We start from the raw sequence: 20,042 nt of genomic DNA on the forward strand, positions 1-20,042 counted from the left end.
GCAGGGTCAAAACCTCACAGTGTGTGGAAGAACTTAAGACAACAATGCTGAGACACTACTAGAAATAGCTGTGTGCAGTATAAATCCTATTATCCATTTTTTTCTTCAGAGTTTTATATAGCGAAAACTTGACTCAAAGGTATTGGGTATCAGAGTGCTTATATGAGCACCAGTTGCGTACACAAGGACGCATTCATTTTTGTTAGGCACAGGAAGATTGAGTGAGTTGCCCCGAATCACAGGATGGTGAGCGTCTTTGCCGAGACTCGAACCCGGTTTCCCCAGATTTGAGATCGACCGCCTTAGCCGTTAGGCATTCTTTTCCAGTCACTCTTTGACCACAAACGGTTTAAAAAGCTTGACAGTGTTTTCACTTTATTGAAACTGTTTCCACATTTAATCTGAAACACAAACCTCTCACCAAACTACATCATTAAAAATGCCACTACACATTCAAACTGGTATTCCTGATTAGTCAGATGAGCTATTTTCAGGTATCATACACCATTATGTATGTGGACCTATGCTGTTTAATTTGTATGTACTAAGAGACATCCCTGAAAAAAAATTTCAACTACTCTGTTAAGAACAGGTAAGGAAAAAACTTTATTTCAATGGTGGAATCATTTATCTCAGGTTTTAGATAAAAATGATATAGTTTGTTCACTTGTGTCTGAAAGAACATCCCCTACTCTTAGGAACATAAGTTTACTGCGATGACACATTTTATGCCTCACTAAAGTGAATACACATAGAACAGGAGCACTTCATGAGCCCTCAAAACATTATTCGCATGTAAATTTTAAATAAATCTGCAAAAATTAATGAAAACAAATTCTAATCTCCCTGTTAAGATTTTGAATTTAAACGAGCACAAGAAAAGCAACTGAAGTTTACCACCTTAAAATGAGAAAATTACGAGAAATAACTGTTTCTACAGGACTCTCAAAACTGTTAATAAAACAAACTACAACGAAAGACTTTCTTTGTGCAATCGAGGTTTTAAAAGTATATCACATTTATAACCGATGTATTTACAAGCTGTTCACCACTCCAGTCCTCATAAATCCGAACTGAATTAGTGATGCACTCAATTTAGAGAATATTCAATCCCTTTTAATCTAGCAGTACTAAACTGTCCCTTCTTCAGGAGAACATTGATCATATATTTGTATACAATGTCAAAAACAAAATATTATTACTCAAAAATACTGAAGAAATCGTTAACTATATGCATTTTAGGCATTATAAACAATTAGACATAAACCACATTTGGACAATTCCAAATCATGTAACCCTACAAATTGTTAGCTAACATTAACCTGAGAATGTTTCATAATTCAAAATCAGACAACATTTAATCTAAAGTGATACCTTGCAAGAAATTCAGTCAGTTTCTCGTTACTTAAAATGCCAATCCTTCCGTGAGCGTAAGGGAAACAATCGTCATATTGGAACGGCGTCTTTTCCAGCTGAATAAACATGCCTTTTACCTGTCAATGTCGAAGTGTATTTCCAGTAATAGATATGTTGCATATTTTGCTGTATTTTCTTAGTCGGCTCATTTCATAGAAAAGCATCTAGAAACTTGACAGCTTCACCAATAATTTCCAATTATGCCCGTTTGCAATAAAAACAGTGCGCTTTAATGCTTCTATTACTTCCCAGTAATTGCATTACTCCAAGTCCTCTTGCTTACAGTCCTACCATATAAGACCTGCCTGCCTCTTCCGACCCTTTCCAAAGCATTACTTCCAGTTTCTTTAACAAGCCCCTAAAAACAGAATAGGCCTGGACACACAGGGCTGGGAGGGAGGGAGGTAGGACTCTAATCTAGAAAAAGACTTGGAGTACTGTAATTACCAGAAAGTACTCGAAGGTGTACCTCCTTGTCCCTCTCGCTTAGATCCCTCACTATATGAGATGTCTACAAGCCAAAGAAAAGCCAGGACAACTGAGCAGATTGCAGAAACAATAAGAAAAGTCTTTATGGTTACAGCACTGTAGCCAGAACCTTGGACCCAAAAAGATCCTTAACAGCAAGACCCTGATCCGGTAATGTTTGATAAAGGTGGAGGGGGAGCGCTCAAGTGGCTGTAGTGCAAACTTCAGACAAAAGATGCTCCCTGACACTCAGCAAGGGAAGCAGATAACCCTCACATTGACCTGAACCCCAAAATAGGAGGGAACACCAAATCGGGAATTAGCCAAGCAATCAGAGAACAAATCCATCTCCTCCCAGTTTGGGTGGCAGGTTTCTGACCCTCCCGAGCAGGCCCAGAATGGACAAATGCCGAGTAGTCCTGCCTGAAGGCCTTCACATTCTCTAGATGAACCAGAACAGCTCTCTGGACGTCCATAGAATGCATACTAACTTCCTCAGGAGACTGAGGATCTGGACAAAAAACAGGCAAAATAACCTCCTGTTGGGCATGAAAAGAAGTGTTCACCTTGAGAATAAAACCAGGCCCTGGGCGCAAAACCACTCAATCCTCAGGAACAGAGCCCTACAAGAATGCACACCCAGTTCCCCCAACCTCCTTGTTGAGGAAATGGCTGCCAGAAAGAACACCTTCATTGTAAGAATCCAGATAGTAATGGAATGGAGAGGCTCAAAAGGGGGGCGGGGGGGGGGGGGGGGAGATAATCCAAGGCCCGCAAAACCATAGGAAGATCCCAGGCCGGACAAACCAGAGATACTCTAGGGCGAAGATTAGGAAACCCTTTGAATAACTTAGGCACCAGACCGTGAGAGTCTTTCAAAGTACCCCAAGAAGCCTAAAACGCCCAAGTAGCTGCCCATTGCAACTTAAAGGACGATGGATGAAGGCCCAGGAAAAACACTTTTTCTTGCTGAAATTGCAACACCAGAGGAAGAGCAGCAGAAGGAGGCAACAATTGCTGTTTTCCACACCATTTCCCAAAGGATACCCAGTGATGGGCATAGGAAGCCTTAGTGGATGGCCCCCGAGAGGCCTGAATGGATGAAGAGACAGCGACTAAGCAACCCTGAGAAATCAAACCTCCCCACTTAGTCTCCAGACCGTCAATTTGAGATGAACAAGTGATTCCTGAAGAATGGGGAAGATCAGAAGAGAAGGAACAGTGGATAACAACCACTATTGACCCCTCTTCATTGCCACCTGAATCACCTGAGCTCCCTCCATCCTCATCCTGATCAGAAAATGGATTAAAGATAAAGGAGGGGAAAGCAAACAGAAGACCTGCTTGCCAAGGACAGGGCAGAGCATCTATCTTTTAAGCGGCAGCCTCCCTCATCCTGGACCAAAAGTGGGGTAGAGGAGTGTTGAGGGAAGATGCAAAAAGGTTCACCACCGGAACCGGACACTCTCACCTCTGACAGATCTGATTGAACAACAGGGGAGAGAGACAAAAGTCGCGGGAGGAGGGAATCACCCTACTCAACAGATCCACACTAGTGTTCAGGAGACCCTGAATATAAACCGCCGTCAGAGAAATGAGACCAGTCTGGCACTATGAAAAGATCTGATTAGAAATGGCTGACAGGAACAAGGCCCGTGTCTCCCCCTGGCGGAGGAGATAAGATTTTGCTGTGGTATTGTCGGTCCGGATTGAGATAGCCTGGTGCAGAATCAACAGAGAAAAGGCCAGGAGAGCCAACCAGATTACCTCAAGCTCCCTCCAGTTGGCACACCGAATGCTTTGATTGGAAGTCCAAAGACATTGGACCTGATGAGAAGACACCCAGGCACCCCACACCTTGCATCCATAGAGATTACCAATGGAAGAGAAGGACACAAAGAGACCCCTTCAAGAGATGCAAGGGGTCCAACCACCAAGCCTGTCTCATGGTCTCCGACACCAGGACAGGGAAAGCCTGGCGCAGAGACCCAACACCGGACAACATGACTGCCCTCAAGCTCGCCACCCGAAAACACCATCAACTCATCCACGCCACCAAGAAAACTGCATTCAAGGAACGACTGGACAACAACGCACACAACAGCAAGGAACTCTTCAACATCGTCAAAGAGCTCTCCAACCCCAACGCCGGAAACAACAACATCACCCCTTCGCAAGACCTCTGCAACTCCCTCGCCTCCTACTTCCACAACAAGATCGCGGACATACACAACAGCTTCAGCACTCAACCGACGCACGCCACGACCGAACCACCGCCCCCCACCACCACCCTCCGCGCCTGGACCCCGATCAGCACCGAAGACACCGTCCGCACGATGAACTCCATCCACTCCGGATTTCCGACCGACCCCTGCCCTTACCACGTCTTCAACAAGGCCGACGCTGTCATCGCACCCCACCTGCGGGACATCATCAACACCTCCTTCGACACCGCTACCTTCCCGGAGAGCTGGAAGCACATCGAACTCAGCGCTCTACTAAAGAAGCCATCAGCCGACCCCACCGACCTCAAGAACTACCGCCCCATCTCGCTGCTCCCGTTCCCTGCAAAAGTCATCGAGAAGACCGTCAACAAGCAGCTGGCCGCCTTCCTCGAGATGAATGGATCCCTCGACCTCTCGCAGTCTGGCTTCCGGGCCAACCACAGCACCGAGACCGCCCTGATTGCAGCCACCGATGACATCCGAGCACTGCTTGACAACGGAGAAACAGCAGCCCTCATCCTCCTAGACCTCTCCGCGGCATTCGACACTGTCTGCCACCGCACACTAGTGCAGCGACTCAGCAACGTCGGAATCCAGGAGAAGGCACTGGAGTGGATCATCTCCTTCCTCGCCGGAAGGACACAGAGAGTCCGCCTCCCCCCATTCAGATCTGAAGCCACCGAAGTCATCTGCAGCGTTCCTCAAGGCTCCTCGCTCAGTTCAACTCTCTTCAACGTCTACATGAGCCCCCTCGCAGACATCGCACGCCAGCACAACCTCAACATCATCTCCTACGCCGACGACACCCAGCTGATCCTCTCCCTCACCAACGACCCCGCCACCGCCAAAGCCAACCTTCACGAAGGGATGAAAGAGGTAGCCGAATGGATGAAGAACAGCCGCCTGAAACTGAACTCGGAACAGACGGAAGTCCTCATCCTGGGATCCTCACCCTGCGCCTGGGACGACTCCTGATGGCCCCCCGCCCTAGGCAGCGCACCCAAACCAACGGACCACGCACGCAACCTGGGCTTCATCCTGGACTCCTCTCTCTCCATGACCAGACAAGTCAACGCCGTCTCCTCGTCGTGCTTCAACATCCTGCGCATGCTACGTAAGATCTTCCGGTGGATCCCCACCGAGACCAGGAGGACGGTCACCCAGACCCTCGTCACCAGCCATCTGGACTACGGCAACTCCCTCTGCGCCGGAACCACCGCCAAACTCCAGAAGAGACTCCAGCGGATCCAGAACGCCTCAGCACAACTCATCCTGGACATCCCCCGTCGCAGCCACATCTCCGGACACCTGAGAGACCTGCACTGGCTTCCGGTCAACAAGAGAATCACCTTCCGACTCCTCACCCACGCACACAAAGCCCTACACAACCAAGGCCCAGGATACCTCAACAACCGCCTCAACTTCTACGCTCCCAAATGCCAGCTTCGATCGACCGGCCACGCCCTCGCCGCCGTCCCCCGCATCCGAAGAGCCACCACAGTGCAACGGTCCTTCTCCTACCTCGCCGCCAAGACATGGAACTCCCTCCCGACCCACCTACGCCTGGCCCAAGACCACCTCGCCTTCAGGAAGCAACTCAAAACCTGGCTGTTTGAGCAGTAGCGGACCCCCCCTCCCCAGCGCCTTGAGACCCTCTGGGTGAGTAGTGCGCTATATAAATGCTTTGATTGATTGATTGATTGATTGATTGATTGAGGGAGGGATATATCCTGCGAGGATCCCAGTGTGGAAGGAGGAAGTAAATCAGCTTATTTCAGTGGAACGGAGCCCATGGAACCAAAAACTCAGTGGCTGTCAAGTCCCCCTTGAACTCTCATTCAATCTAAACCTCTGGGAGAGGAAGCCATCAGGTGATGGAGAACATGAGATTGAATCTTCTGCACCCTGCTGTCTGGAAGGGTTGCCACCCCCAGTTCTGTGTGGAATTTGGCCCCTTTAAAGACCCAATCCTATTCTGGGAGCAACTGAGTCTTTGCAGGGTTTATGAGGAATCCAGGAGATGTCAAATGTGGACCTTCAGATTAACATGTGCCTACACTTAAGGGGCAAACTTGGCCAAGACAAGGCAATTACCGAGATAGGGTTGCACACATACACCCGGCTGATGAATAAGTGCCAACAATGGAGCCAGAACCTTCGTGAAAACCCGTGGGTTGGATTTGTACCCGAACTGGAGATCACAGAAATGGGATTCCGCCCTCCTCTAATAGAAGAAACCGGGATGGCCTTGCTGGATAGGAACATGTAAGTATGCGTCCTGCAAACCAATGTTTGCCAGAAAGTCTTACACAGAGACTAGTAGAATGATGCTTTTCAGTGTAATCATGGAAAAAGGAACAATTCAGCTCCATCAATTAAGCCTCTTGAAATAGAGCACCGGCCAATAGCCTCCTGACACTTTCTGGACCAAAAATAAGATACACACCCCAACTCCTTTCCTCTGGAGGGACGGGAACAATTACATTTTTGAACAGTAAGGCCAAGACGATGTCCCACCAAACCTTTCGCTTCACAGGGTCGTTGAGGACGGGAGGGTGGATGCGCCCAGAGTCAGGAGGCAGACTGACGAGGACTATAGTGTCCGTACTGAACAAAGAACGGAACCCATCAATCTGTGACAGAGGTTTTCTAAGCATGAACAAAATCCATGACCCTTACTCACACTTTGTCCAAGGCCAAAGTGCTGGAGTAGTCAGGAATTCTCTTAGGATGGCCTTGCCTTGCTGGACCAGTCTTGTGCCTTTCCAGGTTTACGCAGCGGTTACCTGCAACTGTATGAAGAATAAGACTTGGAGTCCTCCTTGGTATAGTCCCTAGTCTCCCGGATCCAGGACCTGAAATTCTTACCAGATGACAACCGATAGGACCAGGAATGTTTCTTATCCTTGAATGATATCCACATCATGTTATCCAGGCGATCCCCAAAGAGTTTGTGACCGTCAAATGGGTGCTTCTGGAAGGAGGCTTTTCCTGAGAAATCATCCTTTCAATCCCGGAGCGACAAATTCCTCTGGGGCATTGCTATGGAGCTGGAGGCTACAGATGCCGCTTTCCTGATATCCGAAAAAATGTCAGTCATAGTTTAGATTGTTGCTCCATCTGAACCAAAATATCAGACATATCAGTCGTATCCTGCATTTCTTCAGTCAGAGAGTCAAAATCCTTGACCAAGCACTGAGACACGAGAACCGCATAGGATGCTACCCTGAACACCAGATTCGTAGCCCCAAAACATTGTTTCAAGCCAGAGTTCACTTTTTTCTCCACTGGATTCGCTGGAGAATAGACAACAGCGTTCAAGGGGAGCAAAGATTGAGTCCACTTTAATGGATATTTGATATTTGATATTTATGGGTATTTGTATAGCGCAAACTTTCGCTCCGGAAGGAGCATCTTGGCGCTGAGCATGCGTGTAAGTGATACGTGGTGAGAATCTGGGTCTAAATGGCTGCCAGTGTCTGATTGTTGGTACACCCATGTCTTAAGGAGTTTCCTAAAGAGACTCTCCTTTTCAATTAGTCTGAGGTTAACGGGCAAGTTGTTCCATGCCCTTGCTGCCAGGACGGTGAAGATTTTCCCACCCCTAGTTTTATACTTGAACCTCGGGATCGTGATGAGATTGGTCCCAGAGGATCTCAGACATCGTGTGGGGTTGTAATGCGTGAAACGATTAGCAAGGTAATGAGGACCTGTATTTTTCATGGATTTGAACACAGTGAGTAGAAGTTTAAAAAGGATTCTTTTATGAAGTGGCAACCAATGAAGGGAGTTTAGTGCTGCTGAGGCTGATGACCTTCTAGGGAGTTTCAGGACCAATCTAGCAGCTGCGTGTTGTATACTCTGTAGCTTCCTAAGGGTGGACTTCTTCACTCCAGCCATTAAACCATTGCAGTAATCAAGTCGGGAGAGTATTAGGGCTACCGCGACTGATTTTCTAGCTGCAATGGGGAGGAAGTCGAAGAATTTCTTTAAGGATTTAATGAGTCCGAAGCAGCGCCCAGCAGTGTTCCTGACGTGTTCGTCGAAAGAGAGGGATGAATCAAATTGTACGCCCAGGTTCCGTGCGGAAGACACTGCACTGGGTGGGGCCTCTGATCCTTTGGGCCACCAATCTTTCGGGCAGAAAGATAGGCCTTTACCCAGCGGTATGATTTCGGTCTTCGCACTGTTGCACCTCAAGTGGTTTTTGTTCAGCCACTGGAATACATCGGAGAGACAGTTTCGGAATCGCAAGTCTGCGTCCATACACTTTTTATCGATAGTGACGACAAGTTGGGTGTCGTCGGCGTATGACGTGACAAGGATCCCATGAGATTCTATCACAGCGAGGAGGGGAGCCATATAGATGTTAAAGAAAAGGGGGCTTAATATGGACCCCTGGGGCACTCCTGATGTAATGAGTTTTTCGCTGGATAGGTAGGGACCCAAGGACACAGTCTGGGACCTGTTGGACAGGAAAGATTTTACCCATGCCAACACTGTGTCTGTCACGCCAATCTCTCGCATTCTATTTATCAGAATGACATGAGAGATAGTGTCGAACGCTGCTGTTAGGTCAAGCAGGATGAGGACAGCTTGCCTTCCTTCATCCTGCAAGAACTTGATGGAATCAGATAATTCTATCAAGGCTGTTTCCGTGGAATGACCGGAGCGAAACCCCGACTGTTGAGGATGCAGGATGTTCTGAGTCTCTACAAATGTTTTTAATGGATGGAGAGAGAACATCCACCTCCTCCAAAGCATAGGATTTTTGCAGGAATTCAGGAACCTGAAACCGATTCAGCACCTTCCGACCCGGAATATACGGTCTTTCATTTTGGGGTAAAGAGGAAGAGCCACCGAAGTAGGCTTGTCATACTGTGCAAATAGCCTCCCAGTATTATCGACAGCAGGCAGTGAAAAATAATAGCATCTAACCGATCTCTGGAAATGAATTTACCATCAGATGCACCGGGTCTCCCAGACGATGAGTCACTCTCAGTATCAGTGTCCACATCCTTATGGCAGATGTTGGTGTCTTAGGATTGGGAGGTTTGAAAGCCAAGTCTCTCGCCACGGCTTCATCAATCAACGCCTGAACCTACCTGGCCTTCAGAATCATCAGAAGAATGACCCTTGTGTCCTAAAGGCTTCTCTCCATCATCACCCTCAGAAGGAGGAGAGGAAGAATGCTGCTGCTTGCCCACTTCTTTTTGTCTTCATGTTACAATGAAGAAAAGGAACATCTAGTCCTTGAATAGTCCCTGGATTACTCCATTGCTCACTAGGAAAGCCACAGACAAAGCCCTCCAATAAATCCAGGCAAGAGAAAAGGGGAATCCATCACTCATGACTGTAGCCCGCTATAGATTTATATAAGCACTCTTTAACTGCAGGACTGCTAAGTAGAGAAGCTCCATGGAAAATTAGGAAAGGGAAGCAGAGCAGAAAACAGCTCAGTGTCATAAAGATGACGTCAGACGCTGCCCCACTCATCATCAGATAAAAAACAGGCATTGGCATAGCCAATAAGTCTCGCCTTTGGGACCTTATAAGTGTATTACCATCAGGAATAAAAACAACAATGTAAAAATATCCGTTTAGGCTTCCATAACACCAGAGGTGTGGCTCGGCTGCTGACAAAGGAGGTCCGTGGTTTTGCTTCTGTAAACAAAGTCAGTGATAAAATGAGTGCCTACTGGTGATTCTCGTACAAATACTATACACAAACGAGACCTATTGCATTGCAAATGCTTGTTATTCTTGCTGGTAGTCTCTTCACACATTGCATAACGTTAACGTATGATTTTTATAGAATAAAAGCACTTTTTACGCTGAGTGTGAGAAAGTTGTCCTTTGTGGCAACATGATACTGGGCGGTTCTCCTGTATCCCACACTCCTAGTGTGGATTGTGGCACTCAAACAAAACTGAACCAATGCAAATACTTTTATGTTTGGTCCACAATATTTTTATTGTAAATATTCTTGTACTTTACAAGTCTGTTGCTAATTTTGGTTCTCCAAACTTAAAAAAAAAATTTGGATCGGGATTTTTTTTATATTCTGTCATACAACCATTTGGTGAAACAGAAGTTGCCTCTTTTAGCTATTTTCAAACACATGCATGTCTGCAAGTATGTGAAATGTCTCTTTGTGCATGGAAAAGTCCCCAAAATTGAAGTTGACATAAGAAATTGAATCATGGCAACAGGAATAGTTTTCGAGCATCTAACCAGTTTCCCTACCTCACAATTAACTGTACCACATGCTGAGCAAGCATAGAACCTACGGTCTCACTTTGCTTACCAGAACAAGTGTCAATCTCAGTAATCAATGTAAGGCCAAATATGCAGAAACTAGGCACTCTACATCTGCAAAATACAAGTGTTTCACACATCTATCCATTGCCATGTTTTCATAGGAAATTTAAATAATGCCACTAATCCGTATATTCATATTTGGATTAGTTATGTGGCCATGCAAATATTGTCAGTGTTATTTTAATGACAATATCCTAAATAAGCTAACCTTCAGTCCAAAAAACAAGATCTTCCATATTTCTCTTCACAAGGTCATTGTAAACAGCATCGTCAAAAAATAATTAACAAGTGTAAACTCCGACCTGTGATATTTGAGATTGAAAGGGACTGTTTAGCCATAGGACTTGGTATTTTAATACCAGTGATCAATATCGTCAAGCCCTCAGAGTTGCAATTTTTTTTTATGATAAGAGTTCTATTTTCGAATGGGCTCTTTCTATAATATACACTCCTCATCGTTTGTACAGTCTACAAAGGTGATTTGTTCGAAAACATATTTCTTTTAGAGTTATATCTGAGTAGTCAGCAGAAAACGCACCGAAAGGGGCATAAAGTTATCTGGGCCCTTTCATATTTTGCGGTGAATGGTAGGAATTAAAAGGCAAGTCAAAATTCCATTAATTTAATGTTCCAAGCCCTGGCAATTCCTTTCTTTGCAGAAAACACAGTGCAAGACAGAGAACCAAAACCCTGCTATGTTTAATTTGAGAGCATGTAAGCCTTTTCCTCTGAGTTCTATGTATGGCGATAATCATTTAGATCCACAGGGGGGCAGGACTGTGAAGCGTGTTGTCAAAGTTGCTCACTCTTTGATTCCACCTCGCTGCTGTCAGTTATGGATCACAGCCTGACAGTCCGGCTCATTCATCTTCTGACGGCTTGGGGTTCTCCCGGTCCTGACCCCATCAGTGGACTTCTGTCCCCTGAACACTGCTTTCAGGGGAATGGGAAAGTGTAACTAGCATTGGCCGCGCGGCCGTAAAAGTAAAGCAGCGCGGCCGCGAAATGAAAAAAAAACGCAGGTGGTGAGCGAGTGGTGTGTACGCGCGTCACCGCAAGTGTGCTACCTGGCCGGCCACCAGCTTGCTATTACGCGCGTGATAGTAAGCTGGTCACCGGGAAAGTAGCACTTCTCAAAGCAGCTACTAAATGTCTCGGTCAGAGCAGCGCATGCGCTGGATCAGGCCGAGACCTAAAAAACACCTTGTGGCTCCTCTTCCTGATGCAGTTACAAAAACTGATCACAGTGAAGATTGGTATTTGCAGTTGCGGTGCATTTCAAGGCTGCTGCATGAGACAACTTTGCAGGTAATGGTAAAATGGTACCGGAGTGCTTCAGTGAAAAAATAACTTGAGACATTTTTACATTAACTCAACATGCAACAAAACTTCCATTCTGGAAGTTCTCATTGTAGCTGCTGTGTAATTGTGAGGGGAAATTAGAAATCCATTAGAAACAAGTGTGTGGCTTCTGCTTCCCACCTATGCTCTCACTTTATGTCCCGAAATGTAAGATACAGTATTAACCTTTAATGTAGTATGGGAGACAACGAGATAACAATCTACTGCTTGAATAGCAGTGTCAAAACTCAAAAACTTATCAATCCTGGCCTCATACTTCACCAAATTGTGTGATTCTAGGCAGTTTTTTCTATTTCGACATGCCTCCTTTTTCTTCATTCTCACATAGGAGAACATTTTCAAATAGGAGTTCAGGACGTGAACTGTAAAAATATTTCTTGTCTTTAATAAACCTTAATGTTACCCCCCATGTATAATAACAACATAGGCACATTTAGGGTGCCCATGTCAACTGACTTTCCTCTTTGTTCACCACTGGCACCATCATCGCTGGTGAGAAGGAGGGCATAAATATTGCCTCACTACCATTGAAGTTTTCTATGGGATGGTTAACCACCAGCAGTCTGAAGGAGGGTAGGGTTTCCTGTCACACCATGAAAGTAGAGTTTGCTTACTTTGCTCACTCTCTTCAATTCAAGGCAGGCACTTACACCCACCACTTTCAAAGTTCACCAGCCACCACTGTCTACATAGCCTACGATTCCCGCTGGTCCTAAAGTCCCTGGGCCAAACACCCACATCATCTCTCCCTAGCAAGGCATACAAGAAACAGGAAGTAAGGAGGGCGGGAGGGAATTTTATGCTTTGAGAGGGTCGTGAGTCACGCAGACCTCAAATTGTGAGTGATCTAAGCGAGATGTACGAGGACATAATGACTTACAATCTCGAGTGTTAAAAATATTTGCTTAAAAATGTGACTTTCATGCATGAAATATTTGGAGCATTATAAGCAATATGTTGAGGCCCTCAGAGCTGACAGTCATAATAACTTACACTCAAATGTGCAATTATTTTCCAACAACCCTTTTAAAAGCTCGACTTCAAATAAAAACTCTGTTATAAGGCATGTGCATCTCATCGATCGCATGATTTGCACTCAATTATTGATATGCGGAGCCCCAACAATGGACAAAAATCAAAAGCATAGTTGGGTTTGATGCATGTTTACCTTATCAGTTGCCATATATAACAAACTTCCTTCCATACAGATGTATATAATTCTTTTCGGAGGTCATGCCTGTGTGCTCAAATTTTATCAATGGCCAGTCTAGGGCTGAATTAAGTTTATATACAGATTTCGCATAAATCAGTATATCGTCTAAGTATAAATTAGTAGATCGTCTTAGTTTATCATCTCAGTAGCAGTGTTCAAACTGCCTAACTAAGGGTTCATAACCTACAGCAAGGCCAGTTTCGCAGAGGTGAGAACAAAATCCATTGAAAAACTGGTAGGCTCACTGAAATGTAACAAAAGCAGTTAACCGTTTTGACTCCCTAGCAAGCAAAATCTGATGTTTAGGCCACTACGATGGAAAAGCTCTTTGAAAATGTGTTAAGATCCCCTGCCAAGCAAGTTTTCCTCTGCAACTATCCTTTGCCCAGATTCTAAGCGTTGGTTTCCTCAAAGGGTAGTTAATACCAGTATTCTAAACCTGATTGTAGAGGTGATCGTGTTGTTCAGCACAGGTAACATTGTATTCATCTTTTGAAAGCACATTCTGCCTTCCTGATGTTCTCATTGTAGTCTTTCTGTATCGAGCTTCCTCTCCTGGAGTAATTGGGCAACATCCCACTTATGAAGAATGAGTCCTCGTCCCTCTATATCTAGGTTATGGAAGAAGCCACGCAACCCCCAACCCCACCCCCGCCCCCCCTCCCAAAATATTGGTCACCCTCCAGGCATGCCAGGTGGGGTTAGACAACAAACATTAAGCGTTCCAGATATTTTTCACGTTACAAAAGATCCATGTTGCCCATCATCATAGGTGGCTGTTACGGAGCACAATCCTTCAGCCGTGAGACAGCGATATTGCGCTTTATTTGTATGTGATAACAGAGTGAACTTAATTCAGCTGATATCAGGGATCGCTGTATGTTACAGTTACTTGATGGTCAGTACATTTTACTATTACTCAGGCCTATCCTAATGCTTGTCTTTGTTGGCATTTCTCAGCTGTAAGGCCTGGTACGGTGCAGAGGCATGATTTCTAATCCAACTGGTCCTCATCACGATACTTATGCACCATCAGCAGCTGTTCGTGGTCAGACCTTCTGTTGATCTGGTAGCTTTGGTGCAGTTAGGAGAATCAAATGGAGGATACTTCTGTTGTTATATACACACCAGGTCCCGGGAATCACAAGGCAGCCATGTTAGATAGGTTTTCACTGGAGGGTCTGTGCTTGAGTACCAACCAGTTCCTTGGGAAAGACTGTGATGTGAAAGAGGTGATTTAGGAATAGTGGAGATCAACAGTGAATAATAAGGGCGTATTGACACTTCCAGTAGCAGGACCATATTTAGTTTAGGGCTGCAGAGAATTTGTGGTGTTGTTTGTTATTGCCATTATGAGTGCCTACATTGATACTGTTCTGTGCATTTACCAATTCCAGATCTAATTTAATATGAACATTTTACATTAACACTTTTTTGCAGAATATTAATGCAGCTCGATCCAGCTTCCTCCCTGAGAAAGAAAAGAAGGAACTTCTTAATAGATTGTATGAAGCTTATGGAATGATTCTCGACACCGCCTTTTAAGCACAATTGGAAGAAGTGAACAGAAACAGCTCAGGCTCCCCCAGCTTCAACCCTAAGATCCAAAACTTCTGGCATCACTTCATTTTAAAACGGAGTTTGAAAAAACAGGAAATGGAGCGTTTGACGCCGACAAATCTTTCCTGCTAAACAGTATTTTTGTATTGTTTCATCATGCCTGTGGACTCTACCTCAGTTAAAATTATAACCTACGCAATTTATAAGACAGTGTATGTTGCATAAAAAAGTTACCAGTGTATTGTGTGTTCGATTCTGGATTTTACGACCTCCTAGGATGTGCAAAATTATTTCATCGCCAAGTTCTTAACATTGACTGATCATGTAACTGTGAAGTTTGAGTACTGTGCACAACTATGAGAGTGAAGTTACCTGCAAGAAATTGGTTAGCAGGATAATTTTCCAGCAAAAACTTGCAGGCTATTGGATTGTTTTTCCCTCACGAAAACTTAATGTGAAATGTTTTTTTACACCCATTTTTAAATTATCAATTTCCTAAAATTCATGAATTTGAGCAACGTTTTAGAAAAATCATTACAGTAAGAGTGAGCGAAATTAGATATCTTCAACCATTCCTAATATCAGGTTAGTTCTCTACTCTCTTAAGGCCATTTCAGAAATGAGGCCCTATTATAAAAAATAAAGCTCTATCTTTTTATAGCAATACTCGGTCTCAGTATAAAATACAAGTTATTCCATCACCTTAGTTGACTGGTTGATGCTGGTTCTACAGTGCATAGGAGAGATCAGTGTTGATGTTCCATACATGAAGATTTACCAGTCTATCTCTATAACAGAAACTAAACTAGTTAGTACTGCAAATGCACAATTTATTACCATTAAAATCAACCTAAAACTATTGAAAAATTCCATTAAAAGAATGTGACAAAATCATTAAAGTCGGTTCTATCTTCACGAGGCTGTCTGAAACAGATACGTTGGCTATGATTAGGATCTGAGATCACAGATGATTTTGGACTGTGATTTCCTGGACTCAGGTGCAACTCTGCCCAGATTTGATCCCACTCACAAAGAGGTTGTTTAAAATTAACCAAAACTTGAATATCTATAGGGTGGCCTATTCATAGGATGCATGATCTGATCGTCATAAAGAAATGTTCACATTTAAAAAGAATACTGCCAATGTTTGTTGCTATGTGTAGGGTGTTTAAGAATATTCTCTTAAATTGTACAAATGCTTAAGATTAAACCAAAAAAGGAGTGTAACTAGGTCATTTATCGAGGCAGGTAATTGCTCTCACTGACGTGGAGCATGTCAAACCAGTCTCCTTAAACAGGAGACAAAATGGGTATCCTGGTCAGAATTAGCTCACCATGCCTACAAGTACCTACTTGTTTGGTGAAACTACAGTGATCTAAACATATGATTCTGCACCAGTGCGGTTAAGGAGCGGAGACCAAAATGGTCTTTGGAGAACCACAATAGAAACAAAATATGATTAATTAATGTTCCAATGTTGTGAAATGAATGCCACAGAAAGCTGGATGACTTATTTAAAGAAAGGTTCGCCAGAATAATTTATTTCCTTCAAATATTGACAGTGCCATGTCGATTACTTTGTTTATAATCCTTTTATGTATACAGTGGAATAATAAAATGTGATATATCAATAGAAAAGCCCATGAAAAAAGAACAGTGAAATCTTTTTGACATTGAGAACACCTACCTCATAGCTTTATGATGTTGTTTGATCATACTTAGCAGGCCTCGAAAAATCATAAACATGTTATTAGATCTGCAGGTCTAGTGACTCAAATAATATACTGGACCTATTTGTAATGCGGTTGACCAATAAACTGGTTCCAAATTATGTGAACGCGGGCAAGTATTTTAATTCAGTGAGCCGCCTTTTTCTTCATTACCACATTTGAGAGCACCTTCAAATGTGAGAGTTCAGTTCAGCATGTCTGCTGAACAGAAAACTCCTGTGATTTAATAGAGTAATCTTTCATTCCATATAGAATACAAATCTAGCTACAGTATACACATGACCCCTGATTTTGCCTATTAGTTCCTTAACAGCACTGTCCTTAGGGCAGGGGCGCAGGACTGTTTCTCAAATCATGTTTAAAAATTATCACTTTTAATAAATACATAATTAAAGCATGAAGTGGTAGCACACTCATTTGTAATCAGCAAATTTTACATTGAAATGGCTACAAACATTCCACTGACATGCAGTTTTACTTATAAAACTATATAGTGTAAAAACAATGTTTGGAAATAGAATTTCTGCTAATGTGTCATTTGCATATCACCAAGTAAAGATTTCCTGTTTGTTTTGCTCCTATTTAACTTTTTGTTTGAATCACCATTCTTAATTATAAAAAAAGTGCTTTCATAATTTCTGATATAGTTTGAAATATTAACAGGCTATTTATTTAAATGTTATGTGTTAGATAAAAATAACTGACATCTCCAGACAGCTCACTTGACAAAAACGTCTAACTCTAGTAAGAGATAGAAAAATAAACAAACTTTTCTAAGCAGCAGTTGGTAAAAAGACGAACTGACATTTGACATCTTTCCTTGAACAGCCAGCAAATGTGTCAAGATCAAAACAATATTTAATAACATCTTTGTTGCTCATTCACTCTCTGAATGAACAGAACAACTGCTCATTTCCAGCCTAAATTCACTCTCCAGATAGGCCTAGTAGGTGCTAAAAATAGCTCGACCTTATAAAAGTTTACTTGCAATTGCAAGTGGGCGATTTTTTTTAGGCCTGCTTAGACTCAAATGTAGCCAATGCGTAGGAATCTGTCCTATGATCTGCAAGTTGCAAAATTCCCGCAGCACATTCATGCATTCTCTGAACTGTCTTACAGCGATGTCCTCAACTAGCATTGCATTATATAGGAAGTCATTTTGCCTAGAATTCACGATGGGCAATGCACCTTGCAATTATGAGTTTTATAGCTAGAAAGTTGTATGTTCCACAAGTTAACTTACTTTAATTGATTTTAGAGGTAACCTGCACATACATTAAACAATTTAGCTTTGACACACGAATAATTTCACATTACCTTTCTTTGCCTAATACTCCCCATATCCCTATCTGAGGTTTTCTTCATTCATGCATTTTGACACACAATCTTTGTAGGGTCCTTATTCTTCTAGTTATCCTTGATATCTTGCACGCCAGGGACCCCAAACGTCCCTACCCCATCATGTTGCAACATGGTAATGGAAGAATTCTAGGCATTACCAACTCTTGTAGCTACAGACTGAGGGTTAAATGTGGTAGGTTTCCCAAAACACATCTTAGAGGAATGTTGGAGGGCTCCTGAGCCAAAGAAGGAGTGGAGGATGGTGGGGGTAAGAGGCAAATTGTGGTCCTCGATTTTTCATCACAGGTGATCTCAGGGCAGGGAAGCATTACTTCAGCACTGGTTACAGTGGATTTGGTAGAACTCCATACACAGGGTTAAGTCAATATGCAGTTTAAACGTTGGTAATTTGATTCATTGGCCTATGCAGGGAATCCTCCACTTCTGTAACTTTTTGTTGCTTCCCCTCTGACACATCAAATAACAAAAGGACCAGACATTTACTTCTGGACCCCACGGTTTAGGGATGCAAAACCAGCAGATGAAATTGTTCCTGCTACATTGGAAAATATTAGTATAAAAGCCTGTGTTTCAGTAATTCAGAAGGTTTCTGATGCGAACACAAAAGCACCACTAATGAACATTCAAGACTCCACTTGAATGCAATAAAATCTTGCAATTCTCCAACTATCTCCACATAGGAGATACAATAAAGCGGGGAAAGGGTTTGTTGCTGGTAGGAAGTGAGTTTACACTCCAGAACCGAATTGAAATGCGGCGCTCCATCAAGTGGAAAGGTGAGCCTTGTGTTGAAAGCAACCCAGCACCTATAGAGGATTTCAGGACCTCACGGTAGGTGACAAAGTGCGTTATGATTCTGCTCTTACTGAAGGTGGTGAAATAAAACACAAACAACAGTCTTTAGGCCAAATATTCAAGCAGCCACAGAGACAGACCTCTTAGTCTGACGTTTAGCTGAACAAATGCCAGGTATGATGGATTTCCTCATAACCAGCTTTTAGAGCCTCATTACGAGATGGCTGTTCAATAGATGGTAATGCCAGGCCTCAGTAGTACCGTTATCTGGCACCATTGACACTCCATTTCTTGAATATTACAGGTATGAGGGCCAGAATGGAGACTAATATGCAGCACCCAGTTTTACTGGATGATTTACTGCATATTTGTACCGATGTCCAGGCCTTTGCCGGAAAAGCAAGAGGTCATTCTGGGTTTGGCATTACTGGGTACCGTATTACTACCCGGAAATAGCACATGTTATCAAGCAGACTGGTACTACCACTAAAAACCATGCTATAGTACCACTCCACACTTCTTGTAAGGAGGACCTTTGCATCTAAGTTCATAGTGCCCATTTTGTGGCTGGTATGGCCCTGGCTAAACAATTTCAACCATGTGAAAACCTACATTTAAATTAGATAACACAATACAACAACATTGTGCTTTGAATGCAAATTATTATCACAAAATACTATGATTTTGACCTTTAGGTCTTCGTTACAAGTTAGCCCCTACCGGATGTGATGATTATCACATCTAATAAAAACCATCACTGAGGTGTTCTGAATTTACCAGATGCAATAACTATCGCCTACCACAAGTTTTGGGGGAATAACATGCGGATTACATACGTACTGAAACTTTGGTAAACATACAATATTTTCTCCCAATAAATATCGGCAAGTTTGACCTGCGAATGTTTATCACAAAACGTATAGTTTTGCTCAGTCTGGTAACAGAGTTTTTGTACATATTGCTCTTTACATTACGGTCTTACAGCATACTAGGAGCAGATGTCATTTTCTTTGTCCTCCATTTGAAAGGCCAAGCTTTAGAAATAAAGCAATGAATGGAAGAGAGCGGTCCACCATGTGGAAGCCATTCGATTTTTTTTCTATGTCACACGTGCCCTAGGTAGGTTTGGTTGGTCAAAACAGAATTTGTCTACCTTTTCATACTCACACTTTTGGAGAAATGTGTGTGAATTTTGAAAGAGATAATATGGTTCCAGAAATGCATCCTCCAATACTCGAATATTTCCACGCTTTTAACAATTCTTTTACATTCTTGAGTGTGCCATTGTCATGTATCCTCTGCCCTACTCTACAACCATTACGAAACTGTTGTGTTACTCCCCTAGACATCTGGGTTGTAGTACCTCAGTGCACAAGAGGGTAAACTGCGAATAATTCCAGATATTGAAATAACCTCATGTTCAGTTGGTGTATATATTTCAGTTTATTTAATCCAGATTGTACAAAATATTGACATTGCTTCTATTTTACATCTTCAGATCTTCCAAACATATACGTTGTTTAGGGCTCTCCTGTTTATAGCAGACAGGAAGGTCCTTTATTAGGGGTAGAAATCCATTCTGGACTGAT

The 20,042-nt window shown here is 43.3% G+C and overlaps 1 protein-coding gene across 1 annotated transcript in view; it reads left to right on the forward strand.

The window, feature by feature from the left end:
• ADA (adenosine deaminase) overlaps positions 1 to 16,693 on the forward strand; it is a 274,533-nt gene extending 257,840 nt beyond the window's left edge. The window contains exon 11 of the mRNA XM_086932554.1: positions 14,446 to 16,693. Within this exon, the coding sequence (XP_086788680.1) occupies positions 14,446 to 14,550 (105 nt within the window). The 3' untranslated portion in view covers positions 14,551 to 16,693. The remainder of the gene's footprint in view (positions 1 to 14,445) is intronic.
• Positions 16,694 to 20,042: the final 3,349 nt, after the last annotated feature.

This window comes from Lissotriton vulgaris, chromosome 7 (genome assembly GCF_964263255.1).
Source record: "Lissotriton vulgaris chromosome 7, aLisVul1.2, whole genome shotgun sequence".
NCBI lineage: Eukaryota > Metazoa > Chordata > Amphibia > Caudata > Salamandridae > Lissotriton > Lissotriton vulgaris.